Genomic DNA, 22,779 nt, shown 5'->3' with positions numbered 1-22,779 from the left:
TACAGTGATGCAGACTGGGCTGCTGACATCACAGATAGAAGGAGTACCACAGGATACTGTGTTAGTTTGAACACAAACAGCTCACTGGTCTCATGGAAAACAAAGAAGCAGCCCACAGTGGCACTGTCAACTTGTGAAGCAGAATACATGGCTCTGGCCATGACAATACAGGAGTGTATTTATCTAGAACAACTGCTCGGAGGAATGGATACCTATGTATATAAGAAGACTGTTGTTTATGAGGACAACCAGGCAACCATTGCCATTGCGAGAAACCCTGTGTGTCGACAGAGGTGTAAGCATGTGGATATAAAGTACCATTTCATCAGATCTGTCATCAGAGAAGAAAGGATGACACTGGTTTATTGTCCAACAGACGACATGGTAGCAGACGCTATGACGAAGCCGGCTTCCAAATTGAAACTGAGGAGATTTGCAGAGGTCATGTTTGGTGTGTAAATATTGACTGCCATACTATTTTTGATGTTCTAAACTGTGTTATTTTCTTTGTAAATTGTTTTGAAGAGGTCATACAGTGTGCTAAGCAACCCTAAGTGGGAGTGTTGAATTTAGAGGTTGTATGTAGGGTTGTAACTAACTGTAACTGTACTCTACTGCATATATATCTGTGTCCACTGGAGGGCGCTTAAGGCGGAGCTTCTACTGTTTCCACCAGGTAGGGAGTATATAAGCCTTTGTTTCCTCCCCCTCTACCTTCTTACCACATCTGCGCTGTGCTGCTGTGAATCACTGTGAATGAATAAACAAGCCAAAGGCTAAAGATGGAATTCATGCCTCCTATATATATTATTGTCGCCCCATAGCCAATTCTGTCAACACTCCCGATGAGCAGGTTGGCACCTTGCATGGTCGCCTCTGCCGTCGGTGTGTGAATGTGTGAGTGAATGCGTAAAATGTGAGGAACAAATTACTTCTTTGTAAAACCTACACATTGTACATTTCAATATATTACTTATGGGTTATGGCTATAACATAATGTAGAATATATGTACCTTTTTCTTGTGGTCGATTAGTATTTATATTTGAAGCGAGGTCGGGCTGGTGTGTGTGTGTTTGTGTGTGTGTGTGTGTGTGTGTGTGTGTGTGTGTGTGTGTGTGTGTGTGTGTGTGTGAGAGAGAGAGTCCATGACTCAGTGACAGCCTGCTCCGTCCACCTCACCTGGCATACAGCACTGCTGTGTCTTGGCCCCAGAGCACTTGTCTCTCAGGTAGCGGCCCTGGCAGACGAATCGCTCATGCTGGCAGATGCCTCCCAGGCCGGCGCAGGCCGCATCACTCCTCGGCCCCGCGCCGACTCCCTGACGTCCCGCCTCCTTGACCTTTTGGTTCGGAGGCATCGCCCCCGCTCTCCTGTCGCTCCCCGCCGTCCGATTCCTCTTCACATTGACAACAGCATCAGCCGTCCGATTCCTCGTCACCTTGACAACAGCATCAGCCGTCTGATTCCTCGTCACCTTGACGATGACGTCAACCTTCTTCTGCTTCCTCAGAGAACCTCCTCCGCTCTTTCTCTTCTCCTTTTCTAAAGCACAACTTAACAGCAAATCTATAGGGGTTGATGGGGGGCGAGAGAGAGAGAGAGAGAGAGAGAGAGAGAGAGAGAGAGAGAGAGAGAGAGAGAGAGAGATGTTGTTAAATGGGCACTTAACAAAAAAAAACAATGCTGATTTATTTTGCACCTAATCTGGGGCGTGACAGGAGGTAGTGGGGTAGCCTGTTAACCACAAGTTTCCCGGTTCGATCCCGGCTCCTCCCGGCAGCATGTTGAAGTGTCCTTGAGCAAGACACTTAACCCTTAACTGCTCTGTTCCTTAACGATAGGTTATGTAGATAACCTAGTTATATTAGTATTGGCTGAGCGTCCCGCTCTGAGCCTTATGAGATATCCCTATCTCCTATGATACCTATTGTATCTCCCACGAACAAAAAACTACATGCACCCCACCTGTATGGGGCTCCGCCCCCATGGTGGCACCGCCCATATAGCAGTGACTCTGGTCACCACACATCCTTCCTCGCCAAAAAACCCGTCCCAGGAAAAGATTCCTCAAGAGGGAACTCAGGGCCGCGCAGAGCGGGACGCTCAGCCAATACTAATATAATTAGTATTGCCGTATTTGCTATCGCGTCCCGCTCTGAGCCTTATGAGATATGGGGAAGAGCGGACGCGAAGCCCGACAAATGTACCCCCTGAGGACCCGTAAGCCCACATCAAGGGGTGCGGGGAGCCCTGTCACCCCATCCTCCCTAACGAAGGGGGGGCGCAGTCAACTCCACCTGAAATGCGAACAAGAGGGAAACTAGAACCCCTTGAACACACGGTACAGGCGGAACCACGTGTGACTCAACACACTGTGGCCCATACCCATACACTCCTGCTACCCGACCAAAGGACGGGAAGCAGGAAAGGCCACAGACCCCAGAACCGCCTGGGAGACAGAACCCCCGGTCATGTCCATGAGGTAAAACCTTACAAAGGGGCCCGGGGAGGACCATGAAGCTGCAGCACAGATGTCCTCCACCGAGGCCCCACCCAGGAGAGCGGCAGAAGCAGCCACCCCACGAGTGGAGTGCGCCCTGACGCCCCCAGGGGGATCCTGCCCAGCCAACATGTAGCAGAGGGCAATGCCCTCGCACAACCAATGGGACAGGCGCTGCTCCGACAGTGCCTTACCAGCACGAGCCCCACCGTAACAGACAAAGCTGGTCGGTAACCCTGAAGTCCTGAGTACGGCTGAGGTAAATCCCCAAGCACGGACTGGACATGACAGGTGAAGGCCTGCATCTAACTCACTAGTGTGAGGAGGAGGACGAAACGCCTGAACCACAATATCCCGGGAGCGGAAGGAACTCCGGATATTCTTAGGCACGAAAACAGGATTAGGTCGCAGAGTGACACCGCAATCGGTCCGAAAAGACAGGCACTCTGGACGTACCGAGAGAGCACAGAGCTCACCTACGCGTTTAGCGGAAGTGACAGCCAGTAGGAACGCGGTCTTGAAGGACAGCTGTCCCAACGGCGCCTGCTCGAGCGGCTCAAACGGAGCCAAGGACAACCGACGAGGACCAATTGAAGTTCCCAAGTTGGAGCCAAGGAGCGTTGCACCGGCTTAACGCGTTGAGCGCCAAGCAGGAAACGCTTCACAAGAGGGTGGCTGAACAAGACATCCCCTCAAACCCCTCATGATAGGAGGATATAGCTGATGCATATACCCTCACCGTCGAAGCCGACAGTCTATCAAGGAGAGACTGGAGGTAACTAAGGACAGCATCCAGGGGGCAGGAGACTGAGTCCCGGCCCCCCGCCTTACACCACACTTGGAACATACGTCATCTGCCCGCGTAAGCGCGACAGTGGAGGGAGCACGCGCATTCCAGATGGTAACACCATCAGGATCAAGAACCCGCGCCCCTCAACGTACCCGTCCCAACAACTGACCTAACAGATGTATGGGGAAGAATTCCTGGCGGCACGGCATCGGTCCCAGACCTGCCTGGCCATGTCCAGACGTAATCCTCACCCGTCAGGATGAGGACCGCCCAGCGACAGTACCTCTGCACCCACATCCTCCCTGCCGGGGATGTGGGGAGCCCTCAGGCCGCGCAGATGGAGGACGCCCATAGCCAGCCGCCCGCCGCCTGGTGCAGACAGGGGGAGCGTACTCCTCCCTGTCTGTCGATACACGACACTGACGTCGTATCGTCCGTCCTGATCAACACCATATGTGGACCAGAAGGACCGCTTTCAATACCAACACATTGAACGTAGCGCAGACCGGGCAGCATGGTTTACCAGCTGCCCCCTACTGCGTTGGCCCGACGCGTCACCAGCGAGGGAGGCGTCGGTGAAAACGCGACGTGAGACAGCGCCGTAACCGTCCTAGGACGGAACCTCCCGAGCGTGTTGACAACACGCCCTGAGATGGATGCCCATAGCCCTCCAACCGTTGACTGGGAAGAGGAGTACTCTACATCCAGTCTACAGCAACCCCAGGCTGGTAGAGACCTGCCTGGTACGAGACCTGACGATCCACCTTGACCGCGAAGGACCAGAACGTCATCAGGGCAGAACACTCCGTAACCCCGGACGACGCAGAGGCCCCAGTGCGGCCTCCACGCACTTGGTGAAGATGCGGGGAGCCAGAGAAAACCGAACGGCAGCCTCTGGTACTCATACGCTAACCCTGCAAAGGAAGCGTAGGTAAGCCCTAGGATGGAAGATCGGGGATGCGCATACGCATCCTACAGGTCTATGGAGGAGAACCAGACCCCCACCTGACAGTGTTCAACAGGTAGGAGACGATCCAAAAAATGCTGAACCTTCCCATGGGACAGGTCCAGCCTGGGTCTTACACCCCTCCCTCCCGACTTCTCGGGCAGAGAACACCGGGAGGAGAATGCCACGACGATGGCTTGCTTCGTCCACAGAGATTGGATCTCGTTGACCAGAGCTGTCACAGCTGGAGACCCTGACAATAGGGTCTGTACCAAACCTGAAAACGGGTGGGGTTGTGTAAACACAAGTCCCCGCCTCAGCGTTCTCTCCATCCACCTCGACATATGGTACTGCCGTAGTCATATGTGACGACACTCCCAACGCACCCGCCGTCACGTGGCGCAGGTCCGCCAGGAAATGTAGATAGTTGGCCCGGTCCCCCCGCTGTGCGTAGCCAAACCTGGAACCGTGCGAGGATCGCGTTCCGTGTCGGAACACCTGACCCTGACACCACCCACGAGGCAATCGCACCCAAGGGGGAACCCCGACAGAAAGGGCCGGTCTGATACGGGGGGCTTCCGATGAAAAAAGCCCCCCCACTGAACACCCCTCCAGAACATGCTGAAGGAGTTGTTCTGCAGCCGGACATGCAAGGTGTAAGGCCCCCATGGGTTCCTACACACCGTAGCCCTGCAGTGATATTACTACCACCCCAAATCATGTGAGCTGCGACCACTTGCCAATATTTCAGGAGTGGGAGCCACCAACATGATACCTGGCCTGGCGAAGGCGAGGCCGGGGAAGCCCGCACTGTGTGCCTCAAAAGGTTTCGAGCCCCCCTGCTGACAACACTTAAGTTGACAGACGTAACACCAGGCTCAACCAACACAGTTCAAGGTGTGGGAGCCGCTTGACAGCACAACATTCTCACGGACAGACCCAGGCTCAGCCATCAACTGGGTGTCAGCCCCTGTCCCCATGAGAAGCGAAAAGGGGGGCCGCCCGCGCATCAACGAAGGCACGCGGCCCGCAGCCAAAGGAAACAATCAGAGCCCACTTCTTCCACTGGTGTTGAGGAAGGGAGTGATCGGAGAGCGGGCTGCTCGCGGCAGGACGGTGACGGCTTGTTTGTTCAAGCCGAACCCATCCTATGTGGCCGATCCCTCGGCCGCCAAGGCTGTCGGCCTTGTGGACACCTGTCGAATCAACGCCCAGGATACCTCTGGCGGGGGAAAACATGGCCGCCTGTCGAGGGCCTCGTCATCGCCGCTGACGAGGCCGTGCTCTCTCTTCTTCTGGCTGCGCGGTGTGAGGCGGTGTAGGGCCTAGGACAATACCGCCCGCGCTCCAGCAGAAGACCAAAAACCCCTGCGGAGAGGGGAACCCTGAGCGGTTATAGCTTGCGGCTGGGTCAAAGCTAATAACGTCAACAACCTCGCGCGATGTGTCGACGTCGGCTGGCCCTCAAGGCCCCTCCACCAGACACCATTTTTTTAATAGAAAAAAACAGCAATTCGAACACAGTTCTAATCGTTGCCAATTCCATACCGTGGCGGTACAAGCCTTAACAGCCCACCAGCCACTCGCCAGGCCGACCCACCCATGGTGTCGGCCGGGCGGGGCATTGTTTCAATATGTCAAAAAACAAAGGACTGATGTTAACACGGAGCACCAGTGGTGATTGCAAACAGCAACCTCCACTGTGGTGTGCACCATGAAAAGGTTAAATGAATAAAAGAGCTAAACCACAAAATACTGTAGAAAGAGCAAACCCATACACACAAAGTTAAGGGGAGACGGACCAGAGCAAACTAGTCCCGCCTTCATTCAACATATTCACAACAGGACACCAGCCCTAGTTTAGCCCAGTTACCAAAAAAGGTAAACAAAGCCCCCCCCGCACTACTCCCCCAGTACACCGATTGACCATCAGTATGAATGGTTGAGAGGAGAGAAAACTGTAGCAAGACAGACCTTCTCATAGCAGAGTGACAAAACGAAACAATAGCCCACTACACAGGGCCGCCTCAGGGGTTGGGGGGCCTCGCGTCTAAAAACGCACAGGGCCTCACATTTCTCCCAAGCGGCCCTGCCCTTATACTACTGCAGCTTAGCGCGCGGCGATGTGGGACCCAGAACAACAATTGCCTGCGCACAGACACGCAACATGTTTACCATGTCGGCTGGACCCATAGCCCCACTACCCGACGCCAACCCAGATGGGAACACCGTTCAACAAACCCCACCGGAACACAAGGTAACATACCTGGCTAGGCAACCTAGCCACGGCCTACCCTGTTGTCAACCCATTTACCCGAAAAAAGGTAAATAGGACTCAGCAAAAAAACCCACAACAGCTACCGACTGACCTTCATTGATGAACCGGGCAAGAGGAGGGAGAGTGACAACATCTCACGGCGGAGACATTAGAACAGCGTAGCAATTAGCAGTAGTAATAGCATGCGGCATTAGCGATAGCATGTAGCATAGCATTAGATGTTTTAGTAGCACGCCCCAGACAGCTTGGAAACCGTTCCCTGCAGTGAACGTTCACCAAACCATCCTGCCCCCGGCACCAACACACAACATGGTTGTGTAACAAAACAAACCAGCATTACTAACACTAATACCCATGCCTGAAGACACAGGGCCTACCTGAGTACAAGCTGGCCCGACAGCCAGTCTTGTACAGCTGAACCTCGATGTGCTGTCATCAAACGAGGAACATCAACATAGGCCCGTCGTGTCGCCGAAAACATGCGTTGAAGATGCCAGGGGCCAGCAACCTCCGGTAAGCCTTCAAACATTATGGCTCTGATCTTTTCATCCTACTAGTTATCGTATGGTGCACGCATCCAAGTACGCTGGGACGAAAATAGAGGAAGGATGTGTGGTGACCAGAGTCACTGCTATGGGCGGTGCCACCATGGGGGCGGAGCCCCATACAGGTGGGGTGCATGTAGTTTTTTGTTCGTGGGAGATACAATAGGTATCATAGGAGATAGGGATATCTCATAAGGCTCAGAGCGGGACGCGATAGCAAATACGGCATATAACTGCATGGTTGCCTCCGTCGGTGAATGTGAGGCATAACTTGTAAAGCCCTTTGCAAATAAAACAAGCTTGCCCCTTTAACTACTGTAAAGGTTACGGAGATTTGAAGGTACAGTACAGTAGTTAAAACTACCACCAAACTACTGCAAATTGTAGTTAAACTGGTAATTGTACTACATGTAGTGACTACTACTCCCCAGCAATGTGTGTGTGTATATATACATAATACTTACATATGAGGAAAGATCTGAGCTTTGTGACAGCGGTTGAGAACTTTCACACTGCATCGACACAGTGACAGTCAGAGTTCACAGTCGTGTGACGTATTCCAATCTGACTGCACACTAATCACCCGGCCCAGGCCAGGACACGTGTCTTTGATCTTAATTAACTCCATTAACCTCAGTTGCACAGTGAACATTTCAATCACTTCTCCTGGCATGGGAATACACACACGCACACACACACACACACACACACACACACACACACACACACACACACACACACACACACACACACACACACACACACACACACACACACACACACACACACACACACACACACACACACACACACACACACACACACACACACACACGCACACACACACACACACACACAAGTCATTGAAATGAGCAGCTTATCACTAAAGGCCTTAATGACAGAGAGGCAGGCAAGCAGGCTGGCATGCTGCGGTGTGGAACATTTTATTTTGGTGCGGACAGCCGTGGCTGCTATAGGAGGGAGACCAGGCACAGTGGGGGGCCTCCTCAAGGATTATGCAGGGAGGCAATCGCTTGATGTGCCTGGAAACAACCAATGTGCTGCATAATAATAATAATAATAATAACACACAGCGCTGTGCACTAAGCAATACAAGTATGCCATTAGTTCCCAAGATGCTCTGAAACTGGATGTTCCCTATTATGAACTAAATTGGGAAAAGGGGCTTTTAAATATGCTGCTCCTTCACCCTGGAACAAGCTACAGGAGGACCTAAACTGGTCACCCTCAGATCATTTAAAGCCATCTTAACAACCTACGAATTCAGTTCCCTTGGACAGTGCAACTTTGTTTGATAACTTGCCTGAAATTGGATCTTGCTGAGAATGTTTTATCTGTATTTTATTGTGATGTTCTTTTTTTATGTTGAAACTTTCTGCTGCCTTGCTTGGCAGATCGCTCTTGAAAAAGAGATTTTAGCGCGGCCGGGTGGCGCAGCGGTCTAAGCGTCTGCCCACCACCACAGAGACAGTGGGATCGAATCCAGCTGTGGTGCTTCCGGGTTGGCCGACCGTCCATACTAACACAATTGGCAGTGTTAGCGGGTGAGAAAGCCCGGCGAGGGTGGGTCCTGGTCGTTGTAAAACAGCGACTCCTACAGATCGGTCAGGGCGCCTGCACAGCGAGGTCGGATCCTGGGGGAGGTAGTGTCCCAAACACGTTACACTCCCCCAGTGAGAGACCGCGCTGCCAGGTGAAAAGAAGCGGTGGGCTGGCTACACATGTGTCGGAGGAAGCATGTGATAGTCTCCGCCCTCCCAGACCGACGGTAGGGGGCAGAGCACCCAACGACCATGTAGGGGATTGGGAATTGGCATAACGACTAACATTGGGATGGGAGAAAAATGGAAAAAAGAAAGTGGGAAAAAGAGAAAGTATAAAAAAAAATTAAAATAAGAGATTTTAATCTCAATGATGCTTATCTGGTTAAATAAAGGATTTGATCGATTGATTGATTGATTGGTCCTTGAAGACGTGGTTATTTAGAAAGTATCCTCCGCAAGTTCAGTTCTTCTGCAGGATCTGGTTCAAGGAAGGATTTTGAGGAAGGATGAAGGGGGAGCATACATTTTTTAGTACAAATTATCAAATGCATCCCATTTGTAATATCTTATGAGTTTAGGGGAATTATTTACCGGCACACCATCCCTAATTTGCACAAATCAGCCATCAAATAAAATGTGTAAAATAAATACTCAGCAGGAAAGTAGGCTACAGTCCAGTACAGAAGCACACAGTCACACACAACCACAGTCGTTTCCTCGACGACCGTTTCTCCATCTCCCCGACAACAAGATGGCTGTCTCCGTGTTGCTCGACAGTCCTTCGAGTCACTGCTGCCTAGAGCTTTTGGGGGTTAGACGCAATTAATCTAATGTTGCATGAAGCACTCAATCATGCTTTAAATGCCCCCGTACACTTTAGTCATTGCTGCAATGAGGCCCGAGCCCCCCGGGGGTCCAGTTTACAGCCTCCTTAATAAGGCCGAGTTCACAGTAATCCTCACGGGCAGGCAGATATATTTATACACTATTTATTGTCCCTATTAGCATTCACAGCTGAATTTTTCATGATGCGCGTGTGTGTGTTTGTGTTTGTATGTGTGTGGGTGTGTGTGCAGTTATTATAAAAAGGCCTCCAAACATACAGCATGCGTATGGTATAATTACCCTAATAAAGTGGACCTTCTGCATACTCACAACATGCTGCAATTAGGAGGAATCTCAGCAGCGCTCTCATAGTCGGAGGAGTGGAAGTAAAAAACTCTGCAGGATCAAGGACACAAACAACAACTTGTTCGAGTTCCCTGCGAGATATCATCACTTTCAGGCAAAGAATGTTTATTATAGCTTTTTCTTTTCACTGAGGAAAACACATTTTCATCCCAGCAGGGTAGACCACAGGGACAAAACAGGTACTGTGCATATCTATATGGGGTAGACATTCTCAACCCAGCAGGAGCCTCGATAAAAGTTTTTCTCGAGCTTGTTAAAACATAATAATGTTCCCGTTTGTGTGAGGAACTGGGATTTTAGACCCGCTATACCCATTTTGGATTCCGATTCACCGTTTGAGCGACCGGATCTTACTGTGAAAGTATTAATGGAGCCATATACTTACCGGTGGCGTGGGGACCGGGGAGCAGTGCTCAGGCGTGGTGAGGAGAGCGCGACAAAGAGCCGACTGTGTGAGAGTCACTGTGGAGAAGCCGGCCTGCCCACGAGACATTCCACCACTGTCAATATTGACATTGGCCTTTAAAAAAAATAACTCTGTTCCCCCCTGAAGCGGCCTGCTTTACCCTTTCCTCCTGTGTGCAATACTAAAACCTCCACATGAACTATGTGGTGATTTTGAAAAGAGACATTAAGTGGCACAAATGATGAAGCAGTAACATTTCTGGCACATCAAATAAAACATCACCACCGGCACCATCATCAACATCATCACCATCATCATCACATCACCATCATCACCATCACCACCATCATCATCATCACTTTGTTGATGACAGTTATCATAAAATATCATATTAGACTAGTAATTCGTAATAGTCTATTGCTATTGGTTATTGGTTCACTTTGTTTCATCACACACTATCATGCAGTATAACTGTGTAATTCTCTTTTAAACAACAAACTGTACAACTGTCTATGGGAAGAATAAAGAACAGAACAGTTCCTAATTCTTCTAAGGGATGAGATAACCTTGCAGCAGTGGAGCAGCACGCAGTTACAGGTTGAAAAAACCCTCACCTCGGAACTCGGCAAAATCTGCATATGGCTCGCTGATAACAAACTATCATTACACCTGGGTAAAACAGAGTCCATTCTCTTCGGATAAAATAACAAACTCAGCAAGACCGACGGCTTCTCAGTTACAGTGGGTGACAATATTGTCACAAGGAAAGATGAAATTACATACCTGGGTTCCATCCTAGAGGCAAATCTTTCCTGTGACAAAATGGCATCCAATGTAATAAAAAAAGTCAACCAACGAACTAGATTCTTGTACCGGATCTCCTCTCTGGTAAACAGCGGTGCGTTCCTCATATCAACTCTGATTGCACGCACGCTAATGACGCCACGTGCACGCGAGCTCCCGGCGCGTGTGCGCGCCCCCGTGCATGCGCATAAATGTTCCCTCGCTTAAGCGCAGACCAGAGTCATGTATTCTATGACTCTGGCACAGACTAAAGACAGTGCCTAATTGCCTCTACGAATAGAATGTAACACATTTCATTCACAAGTTAGGTGTGAATGTATCCGAGAAAGTATTTAATACACCTGACGACCGGCGCTATTGATATGCAAAGTAGCCCAGGCGGGTACTTATAGCGAGTGCAGCGCATTCCTGTGTGCACGCGCGTGCCGTGCACATCCGTGCATGTGCGTGCACGCGCTTCTGCTCAAATCTTTGGCTGCACGGAGTGCAGCCTCATCCCATGAAGAACGCATCCCTGCTGGTAAACAAGAATACCCTGAAGACTCTGGCAGGAGCACTCAATCAAGGGTACTACGACTATGCGTGCACCTCATGGTACCAAAGCACCTCAAAGGCGCTAAAAACAAGATTACAAACATCACAAAACAAACTGGTCAGACTACTACTTGACCTTACTCCTAGAACCCACCTCACCCCTGCCCACTTTGACAACCTAGGATGGCTTAGAGTAGACGACAGCAACTTGCAATGTGCCTGGTCTACAAGATACACTACACCACTAAGGTACCCATGTACATGTCAAAATACTTCCCAAAGGTCAGTGAATACCACGACCACAACACCAGAGGGAGCTCCACAAATCATCATGTTAAACCCAGATTCGGCTCAAACAAGGGACTAAACACGTTTCGCAATTATGCCACATCAATGTGGAACGCCCTACCCAAAGCTGTAAAGGAATGTGAATCACTACCAACTTTCAAAACCACTCTCAAAGAGCACCTACGGGAGACGGCAATTCGAAACTGGCCCCTGTAAATGTACAGTAAATGTCCTAACCCAATAATACACGAGACCCTCTTCTTGGGACCAAGTAAGGTTGTCGATATTACAATGTACAGTTTCCTCCACCCTGTCCATCCATACTTAGGATCCTAAGTATCCGATGATGATGATGATGATGACGATGACGATGGTAGGATTAAGTGAAGGCTGGTTTGGCTTGAATTCAGCAGGGTGATATCAACCCAAGGACATTGATACCAAGGTTGTCCTGACACATCCAGGGGGTGATATCAGCCCTAGGCTGTAGATACCTACTGTAGGTTGTGCTGATAGCTGATAGCTTTCCCTGGCATTACAATACAGTCACAGACTCCTAATGATACACTTAGGAGTCTAACAGTACACTTATGACTCCTAACGCCGGTACACGTATGACTCCTAACGGTACACGTATGACTCCTATAGGCCATAAGGTGAACCCCGTTTTCGTTTCATCCCGTTCCCACCATGGGGAACTACGAATTTGTCACTCTGGGTGAAAGATCTATTGGTGTAGTTTTAGGAATAAAAACTATTCAATTATACTTTTAAAGTCGGGACTAGATCTTTCCTCGCGAACGGATACTTTGGTCATCACGTAGATATATTTGATGTAAGTGATGCGAGTTCTGTCACGTGTCTTGCGCTCGACCAATAGCAACCGCTTTGTTGCCAGGTTACAGACAACAACAAATATGTGTAGTCTAGCATGGACGGAGTACATCTCGACGAGTACAGAAGAGGATGGAAATGGACAAAAAACACCTTCTAAAGTTTGCAAAAAGGTTTCTAAACAATGTTATATGCATCTCACGTCCGTTCAGAAAGAAAGTGTACAAGATTTTACACAGACACGGTGGGATACATATAGAAACTGCGTCGAATGGTGACTTAACTTGCCAGGCGAGAATCGTACCATTGCGGAGACATACAAACATTGTTTAGAGATCCTGGAGATGCTGGTTTTCACGCTACTTGCTGTAGGCGTTTTATCGAAAAAAAAAGCGATTGGATACAGCTGAGAAACGGGCCACAGCGTGTTCTGCAGCTCAATATGTGTACTTCCAGTCTTGTGCATAATTTGCAAGAAAATGGACAAGTATGTGACTGTGAAACGTGAATGTTATTAATCCTGCGGCCGCGCTTTATTTAAAAACAGCCAATCAATGGAAAAGGAACCCGCCCATACGCTGATTGGTTCTTGTGCAAGACTAGAAAGCGGGGATCTTTGATTAAACCTGCTATCAGAAGACTAGACAGTTAGAACAAAAAGTTTTTACTTTTACTTTTTAGTACTTAAGTACAACGTAGAAACCTTTTGACTTTTACTCAAGTGTGTTTTTAGCCACATACTCTGACTTTTATGTACAAAGCAAGAAATAATCAATTACCGGTAAATGTAAGAAGCAAATCTCTGGATAAAGAGGGGGGATACAACCTCAGAGGACCATTGAACTTCAAAAAACCTGTGATGAAAACCAACCTGAAAATAATGTGCATCTCCTCCTCTTACGGAGCCACCCTGTGGAATGGGCTAGCTAGAGGATGAATTAAAATATTGTGAAAACATAAATCAATTCAAATCTAGACGTACAGAAGGGAAGAAGAGCTTTAATTGCATATTAATAATTAAAAAAAAAATACGTATGATACTGTATTGTACGTTATATCATATTACATTATATAATCATATTATAATTAAGTTATATATTATATAGAACTATATTTGCAGTATATACTATTATATTATGGTACTATATTATATTGTATATATCATGTACTATATATCTCATATCACATTATATATGTGCTGTATACACTATTATGTACTATATACTATTATATACTGCAGGTATACTATACTGTAATGTGTACTATATGTGTGTACTGTAATGTGTACTATATGTATGTACTATGTATGTATGTAAATGAAAAAATAAAAAAAAATAAACGTAAGTCTTCAGGGGTAGGGCCATGACAAGCCTAGTGCTTCTCCCTAGCCCTTTTCGGACCCGTCTCAAACCCTGCCCCTTTTCTTGATCCTCCAATCACAGCTGTCGCTTACCTCTGACTTCCTCGTACAAACTTTGTTTGTACGAGGAAGTCAGAGGTAAGCGACAGCTGTGATTGGAGGATCAAGAAAAGAGGGCAGGGTTTTGAGACAGGTCCATTGGACAATGCTGCAATAGCAGCTGGTAAAACGTTGGTGATTTATGGAATGACCGTTGTTACTGTATGTGTCCAAAGCCCAAAATAAAAAATGATTGAACTGAACTGAACTGAGTCATTAAACCATGAGCAATTCATAATTCCTGCACATTGCACATTTTAAAAGTAAAGCTTGACCACCTATTGTGTTTATTTTGTAGCAATCATGACTGCCCAACCTATGTTAGGGATTGTATGAGACCCCAATTGCACGACACAGACAGGTATTCAAAGTTAGCCAAAAACAAGGGCATGATTTATTTATGCAACAGAAAAGAGCAACACTGACCCATTAAAGGAAAACACCAACATTTTGGGAAATTAGCTTATTTGCCATCTTCCCTGGAGTTAGACAAGAAGATACATACCCTTTTCTTCTCTGTGCATGCATTAGGCTTAGGGAACAGCCGCTCCGTTAGCATAGCTTAATCACTGGAAGTGATCGTTATCTGCTTGAGTGTCCGGTTGTTGGTTTTCGTTAGCTACAGTAGCAGCATATCAACACCAGCCATGGGAATACTGTTTTCTAAATTGGGGAGGCTTTTAATCGTCAAGGTAAGAGGATTTTAAGTCATGGTATCCATAAACTTCAATCGGTTCGGATCCTTTGAATGAAATGAGAATGTAAACAAACACGGCGTCACGTTAGTAAGTATCACTGTGTTGCGTGAAATCACTGACTGCGCCCCGAGAGGAGTGGTTCGGCAAAAAATTGTTCAGAGTATATTTGCTTAGAAAACATAATTGTAGAATTCAATTATTTTTTATTTCTCCACGTGGTAAATACACAGGTCACAACATGTTTACAGGAACGTTTGAGTTGTATTTGGAGTGTATTTCGTGACTGTAGGGCACTGTAGGGAACGTCAGGGTACAGGTCTGACCCACTTCCAGTGATGAAGCTAAGCTACGCTAATGGAGCGGCTGTTCCCTAAGCCTAATGCACGCACAGAGAAGAAAAGGGTATGTATCTTCTTGTCTAACTCCAGGGAAGATGGCAAATAAGCTAATTTCCCAAAATGTTGGCGTTTTCCTTTAAGGGTGAAAAAATACTAAAGTCCAGGAACACAAAAATAGCAGCACTGTGCCTTTAAAGGGCGACCAAAAAGGTACACAACATGAATCTCCTAGAACACGGGCATCTTCCCGACCAGAACGCTGCCGACAAGCAACGCAGCAAACAGGGAGTCCAAGGGGAATGGGGTGAGCACACGGGCATCCTCCCGTGGAACAATAGAGAGCGATGAAGCAGTCTCACCCCGGGAACGAGGTCCATGAAGAGGGAGTAGGGAAGTAGCTGGCACGACATCTGAAGTGGGAACATTGGGATCCTCCCGTGGAAGTCTAGAGAGCGAAGATGGTGTCCTACTCCAGGAAACGGCGATAGGTGGTAATGTACAGAGACGACCTGGCAAGGAATGGAAGGCAACCAGCAGTACTAATACTCTCCCGAGGAGCTGATTGCCAACCACTCACAGGTGCGCAAGGAAGAAAGTTCGGCACGCCCCCTCATTGGGCAGCAGGCAGTCCTACCCAGCCCTCACACAACCCTTGGTACATGTATTCATTAAGTATGTGTGTGCCACATTTTGATGTCGGCTACTAAATCTACGGCTACAAGTGAAAAGATCATCCGGCAAAGAATAATTGTCAACCAAGAAGAGTTTAAAATGAACCACCTGAGAAAGCTGTTTTGAAACATGAAGATCTTGATGCTTCAAGCAACAGGCCATTGAAATGGCTCGTTTATTTTGCAAGTTTGGTAAAAAAAAAGTTTATGCTCAAGATGATAGTGGTGAGGATGATTAACATCAGTGTTGCCTGGGAAGTGTGGTGGTGGATGAGGGGTTGGGTGGTGGATGAGGGTATGGACTGGGATTGGGATGTATAGGGTGAGGGGATTAGGGTTATACAGTTAGGTATAGTGTGATTAGTTTGTATTTTTGTACATGGATTCTATTTTTTTAAAGGTTAATGAGTAACTTATTGATTTGTAATTTCTTTTGCCATTATTCCAAATTAAGTGTTTTGATTGATTAACCATCTTGATCAAAAGTGTGTGTGTTACGAAGGATCAGATTAAACCGAATATATATATTTATTTATTGATATATATTGCATAGTATTTGTATATCGTTTGATATCCCCTGTATATTCCTTGTACATATACACGGAATATCCCTTTAGCCCAGACCATAATAGTTCATTCTCCTATTGGACAGCGGTCCACCGGCGCCAGGGACCGGCCTCCGGAGCCAGGTTCAAAGTCACCGTCAAGATGTGTCTGGACAAGCCCGGCCTTGCCCAGGGATACGCGACAGAAGTGAGAGTGGAACTAGTTTGTTCACCGTGCGTATAAATACGGCGCAGGTGAATGTAGAAGCCCCTTACCTCCGTACCCTTCGTCCTTAGTATGTTACCGATAAGTTGAAGCCTCACCCACGATACAACGTGCGGTGAAGTATGGCCTGTTTGGCCTCAGAATAGAGCATCGAGACCGCGTGCGAATTAATAACTGAATTGTCAGAGTTTGGCGCTATACCGTCGAGTGCGACATATTTCTATTAAGTCTTTAATAGTCTATTTGTGTATAGTGTATCGTGCGGTTAGAATTCTATAGTGACCAGCATCTCCAACGCTTTCTCGTATTAGCTAGAGTTCTTATCCAGGCTGGGCCGACCACATGGCGCTTTCACCCGAGGAGACCTAGACGAGAGCCGTATGGACATGTACACTGGATTAATCTACCCGACGACTACATAGCCCTTTGCGGCTGGAATATATTTGCTTTGGTCCTGTGATTTATGGAGCGGATAATCGCCGACGCCTGCAAGTGTTGGATTTACCCCGAGAGGAGTCAAGTCGAGTCGGCGCCCAGAGAGCCTGAGGTCGACTAGCTTTCTTCCCTGTGGAGCTACAGTCTACAAGAGAACCAAGCTGTATTCGTCTGTGGATCAAGAGGCTACTGCACCGGCTTCTGTACCTGAAGTCTCCCTAGTCATCGTTGACCAGACGTCCTACTACCGACAGATCTTCTACCCCCCCTGCTGGCTTACAACCAGTGGGAACCCCTTCCAGTGTCTCCGCTATATTACTAGTGTACCATAGATATAATTCCCTAAGATTCAGGTTGTATAATTACCTCCTGCGTAACCAGAGAATGGACATTCGTTATTGATTTGCCTACGCATACTCCTTTGCCTTACAAGTGCATTCAAAGAATAATGTAAAGTAACCTATGTACCTTTTGCTCCATTAAATACTTGATTAATACCTTTGACTGGAACCGATTTCATTGTGGGAAGTGTTCATCATATTCATATATCGTGTACTGTATGGCCAGTAATTAAAGTACATAAAGCGGTAGTGGTTTAATGATACCATACTTATCAATACAGTCAGGGAATTGTACCCCTCAGTTACAATTGGTCCTTCGAGCCGGAGGGTAACTAGTGTAATATTAATATAGTGGTATTAATATTGACATGGCCTATGATGAACACTCCACAAAACGGTTCTCCTAAAGTAGATCGCCCGCAGCGTAGACGGCAGACACCTCAGTACTTAGAGGATTACGTTGCCAGTATACTACCTAGCCTTCTACAGACGGTAAACGCGGAAAAAGTAGATAGTAAAATTATGTCCGACCCTATCGCCCAGGTTACCCCGCCAATAGAGGCCCTAGTGGGTTCTAATGTAACTGACCAAGCTCACGGTAGGGACCAGGAGGGACCTGACACGACTTTACCCCCCGCCAAGACCGAAGAAGTAGTCCCCGGAGAGCTCCAGGATAAAGACAGCTCTCCAGGGATGGAACTTTACCCGCTACAAGAAGAAGAGACCCCGGAGATGGATCTCCAGGACTCGCCACAGGAGAACAGATCTCCAACGAGTACTGCCAGGAGCGGATCACCTCAACCAGCGTCTTCCCCCAGCGGGGCGGACAAGATGCTGGCACAGGCATTCCTCGCCAGCCTAGCAGCCTCTACAGAGCGCGATCGACTCCAAGCACAGATGCTTAGCGAGCGCGAACATTCTTCCATGGAAAGAGAACGTCTTCAAGCGCAGCAACGGAGCGACGAAGATCGTATACGTCTAGAGATTAGACGCCTTCAGACGGAAGAGAATATGGTAAGAGACCGGGCCGAAGCAGAGCGCGCCGCCGCCGAAGCAGAGCGCGCCGCCGCCGAAGCCCAGCGCGCCGCTGCCGGTGCCCAAAGAGAAGCAGAGCGCGACATCGCTCTCACCAAGCGCGAAGCCGAGCGCGACCGATTACAAGCGCAGATAATGGAGCAGCTGATCGCCAGGGCGACACCCCCTCCCTCCGCACGGGGTTCCAGGGCCTCGTCAAGACACGGGTCAAGGGCACCCTCCCCTACCCGATCAAACGACCCTGAGCCCGACCACCAGAGAGAGCCTATACCCCCCTCCGAACTCCTTCCCCGACCGGTCCACGCGAGGACCAGCTACAAGGAAGAAACGGTCTACACCGCGGAGAGGCTAAATAGACGACTACAGGATCTAGAGGACCTGCCAGAACAAGAAGAAGAGGGAGAGGAGGAGAGTCAAGCCCGACAGCAGCACAGAACTCCACAGGACCAGGAGGTCCAGTACAGCCCAGGCTCTACCCCCGCGGCTCTGCGCTACAGACCCCCGACTCAATTCACGGGTGAGCTTGACGCACGACCAGCCCCGAGGAATAGCACCTGGATACGCGGGCCATGGTACCCAGCAGGTACCAGCCCACCAAGAGGCGTAAGAGGAGACTCGCCTAGGAGGCCTCTCTTCCAACGCTCACCGATGTGCCAGCCATCCATGGCATCATACATTGGCACACCGACGTTTCCGGACTTCACCCACGAGAACAGAGCACAGTACACCGAGCTACGAATGTGCTTAGAGACAATGATGTCCGATGTAACTGACGAACCGTACAAGTATGCTATCCTACTGAAGCACCTCAAGGTGCCCCGAGCGCACAATATAGCGCTGGCCTATGCCACCTCTACTACCCCATACACAGCGGCTCTAGCAGCACTCGACCAAAGATATGGACGCATATGGGATTACGTAATACAAGAGATAAGGCATATCGACCGCCTACCCCCAGCCACAGACAATCGCTCACTAGATGACCTGTCTATCAAGGTACAATCCCTGGTAGGGATGCTGGGGGCGCAAAGAGAAAAGGGTATGCACGAACTGTACGCAAACTCTAATGTCGAGAGGATTTTAGAGAAGCTTCCGCCCGCCCGACAAGAGCGCTTCAGGCGGCAAAGAGACCACCGTGATCCTAACGGTCCCGAGCCATCCCTCCTAGACCTAGCCGACTTCCTGGCGAGAGAAGTCAACAGCCTACGGTTGGATACGTTCATGCGGAGCACCCCAAGCTCCAGAGAGGGACCTAGGAGAGCAAACGATGGCCGAAGATTGGTGACCGTCATGCACCAATCAGAACCAGTACCGAGCAGCAAGAACCACAGTACCCCCTCGATGAAAGAGAAGTGGAAGATGGTGTGCCCGTACTGCGAAAAGGAACACTGGTTGTCACAATGTGACACATTCAAGAAGATGACCGCCGATGAAGTGGGTCAATGGATAAAGTCCAACCGACGCTGTTACCGATGTGCGCGCAGTCACATGGCAGCCGAGTGCCGCTTAAAGAAGAGGTGTAGTCGGTGTGACGGAGCCCACCTAGATGTCCTACACGACAGTAACAGAAGAAAGCCTGCACCCTCAAGCAGCACAAAGGCAAGCGTTATGTACATTGACCCCGCCAGCAGCGGGGGCGCCCGAGTGCTCTTAAAGGTGGTCCGCGTAACACTGAGTTACCAAGACAAGGTCATGGACACTTACGCCGTCCTTGACGACGGGTCAGAGAAGACCCTTCTCCTCGCATCCGCTGCGGCCCAGCTGGGGCTGCGGGGGAGCGAAAACCAGATGACGATTCGGACAATAAGAAGAGATCTAAAGACGATAAAGGGCGAGAATGTCTCCTTCACTATCGCAGCAAGCGGGCAGCCAGAGAGACGGTATAGGATTACTAATGCTTTCACCAGCCAAGAAATAGGCCTGTCGCAGTATACCTACCCCATCGCCAAGCTGATGGATAAATATGTGCACCTGCGTCAACTACCTATCCCGCTCATAGACGGCGCCACCCCGACCCTGCTGATAGGCTCCGACCATGCAGACCTCATAGTCCCGATAGACCGGGTCCACACAGGGCCCAGAGGCTGTCCTGCAGCAGTCGAGACCCGCCTAGGATGGACATTACAAGGCCCCCTCGCTAAGTCTCTTAACCGAACAGCAGCCACTAGCTGCCTCCACTCCAGAGTGACAGAAGAAGACACCACCCTCCTACAGCATGTCGAGAGGCTATGGACACTAGAGACAATGCCCTTTAAGAATGAAAAGAAAGACATTCGTTCCAAGGAAGACATTTACGCCATAGCACTCCTCGAGCAAGGGACAAAGAGAGTCAAAGTCAACGGAGTGATGAGATACGCAACTCCACTCTTGAGGCGAGAGGGTATGCCTACCTTCCACGCCCCAAAAGAAGCGACGGAGCGGTATCTATTGAACACAGAGCGGCGCCTAGCCAGAGACCCCGCTCAAGAGACTGTGTACCGCGCTGAGATTAACAAGCTAATCACAGCGGGACACATAAAGAAAATTGACATTAAAGAGGCCGATCAGACGACCGAATCATGGTACGTGCCGCACCACAAAGTCCACCACAACGGCAAGGATCGTATTGTGTTCAACTGCAGCTACCAGATCGGATCACAAAATCTGAATAAAGAGCTCTTGCCCGGCCCAACACTCGGCCCCTCCCTACTAGGCGTGTTACTACGTTTCCGCCAGGACAAGGTGGCCATCAGCGGCGACATCAAAGGGATGTTCCTGCAGGTGAGACTAGTGGAGGAGGACAAGCCCCTGCTGCGGTTCCTATGGAGAGAGAGGATCGGGGATGAGCAACCAGCCATCTATCAATGGGAAGTCCTCCCTTTCGGAACCACATGCAGCCCATGCTGTGCTACGTTTGCACTGCAAAAACACGTCGCAGAGGACCCAGCAGCTGATGAAGAGGTCCGAAAAAGTGTAGAAAATAGTTTCTACGTGGACAACTGTCTGCAAAGCGTCTTGACGCCAGAAGAAGCCGAGGCCCTTCTACTCAAGCTCCGCGCCTCCCTGATCAAAGGCGGCTTTGATCTCAGGCAGTGGGCCAGCAGCGACGCGCAAGTATTGCGCAGCCTCTCCCCCGAGGACAAGGCAGCAAGCAGCGAGACCTGGATGGCGACCATCCCAGGAGAAGCCCAAGAAATGACATTAGGACTAGTCTGGCGCTTCAAAACAGACTCGCTCCATTATAAACACACACCCCTGACCAAGGAGCAGGGAAGGTCGACTGCACTACCGACCACCAGACGGAGTGTATACAGAACACTCGCCAGACAATATGACCCGTTGGGATGTATTCTACCTTACACCACCAGGGCAAAGATGATTGTAAGAGCGTTATGGGACAAGGACCAGGGCTGGGACGACCCCATACCCGAACACCTTGCATCCACATGGAGAGAGTGGGAGACGGAACTCAGCTCACTCCCAGGTGTTAACATACGCCGCAGCTACTTCCCACCCACAGTGAGGCCGGAGACGTGCCAGATGGACCTGCACGTCTTCAGCGACGCCTCCGAAGTAGCCTACGGTTCGGTGGCCTACTTGCGTGCCCGAGAGGAGGGAGGAGAAATACATACTGCTTTCATCCTGGCTCGCTCAAGAATAGCCCCACGAAAGCAACAATCTATCCCGCGTCTAGAGCTCTGCGCAGCCCTAGCAGGGACGCAACTCGCCACGTTAATCCAACGTGAACTCACCATTCCGGTGCAAAGAACAATCTTGTGGTCAGACTCCACGACAGTACTCACATGGATCCGGTCTGATTCGTGCAGATACAAGGTCTTCGTGGGAGTCAGAGTCACAGAGATTCAAGATTTAACAGAAGTAGCAAGCTGGAGGTATGTGGACACAAAACACAACCCAGCTGACGTCATCACCCGGGGAATGTCCCTGGATGACCTCACCCGTCACAACCTATACAGTGACGGGCCAGAGTTCCTCAAGCTCCCGGAAGAAGAGTGGCCTACACCCACCCCACGGGAAGCGAGTAAAGAGGAGGCAGAAAACAAGAAATCTATGTTCTGTGGATTGAACACACTCGTCTCCACAGACCCCGACATAGACGATTGCCTCACCCTAGAGAGTGCGCAGCTAAAGACATTCCTGTGGCACCACCCAGAGGTTCAACTCACTACTGACATTACTGCAGCTGACTACGAAGAAGCGGAACTTCTTCTACTACAACGAGCCCAGAGAGACTCGTTCCCCGATGAGCTAGACTGTCTACAGGGAGCAAAGCCCGTCCCATCAGACAGCAGACTGCTCCACCTAGCCCCCGAGAGCGACGCCCATGGTCTCATCAGAGTGGGTGGTCG

At 49.4% G+C, this 22,779-nt stretch overlaps 1 protein-coding gene across 1 annotated transcript in view; it reads right to left on the bottom strand.

Annotated features, from left to right (window-relative positions):
- Positions 1-10,208, bottom strand: part of LOC311233548 (uncharacterized protein) — a 39,250-nt gene extending 29,042 nt beyond the window's left edge. Inside the window, exons 1-3 of the mRNA XM_084320514.1 lie at positions 10,202-10,208; positions 9,781-9,846; positions 1,181-1,567 (exon numbers count right to left, since the gene is read on the bottom strand). Coding sequence (XP_084176640.1) covers positions 1,181-1,567; positions 9,781-9,820 — 427 coding nt within the window. The 5' untranslated portion in view covers positions 9,821-9,846; positions 10,202-10,208. The remainder of the gene's footprint in view (positions 1-1,180; positions 1,568-9,780; positions 9,847-10,201) is intronic.
- Positions 10,209-22,779: the final 12,571 nt, after the last annotated feature.

The sequence above is a fragment of the Notolepis coatsorum genome (genome assembly GCF_963971535.1).
Source record: "Notolepis coatsorum genome assembly, chromosome: 8".
Taxonomy (NCBI): Eukaryota; Metazoa; Chordata; class Actinopteri; order Aulopiformes; family Paralepididae; genus Notolepis; species Notolepis coatsorum.
Note: the sequence above shows the minus strand (reverse complement) of the source record. Positions and strands in the feature narration are given on the sequence as shown.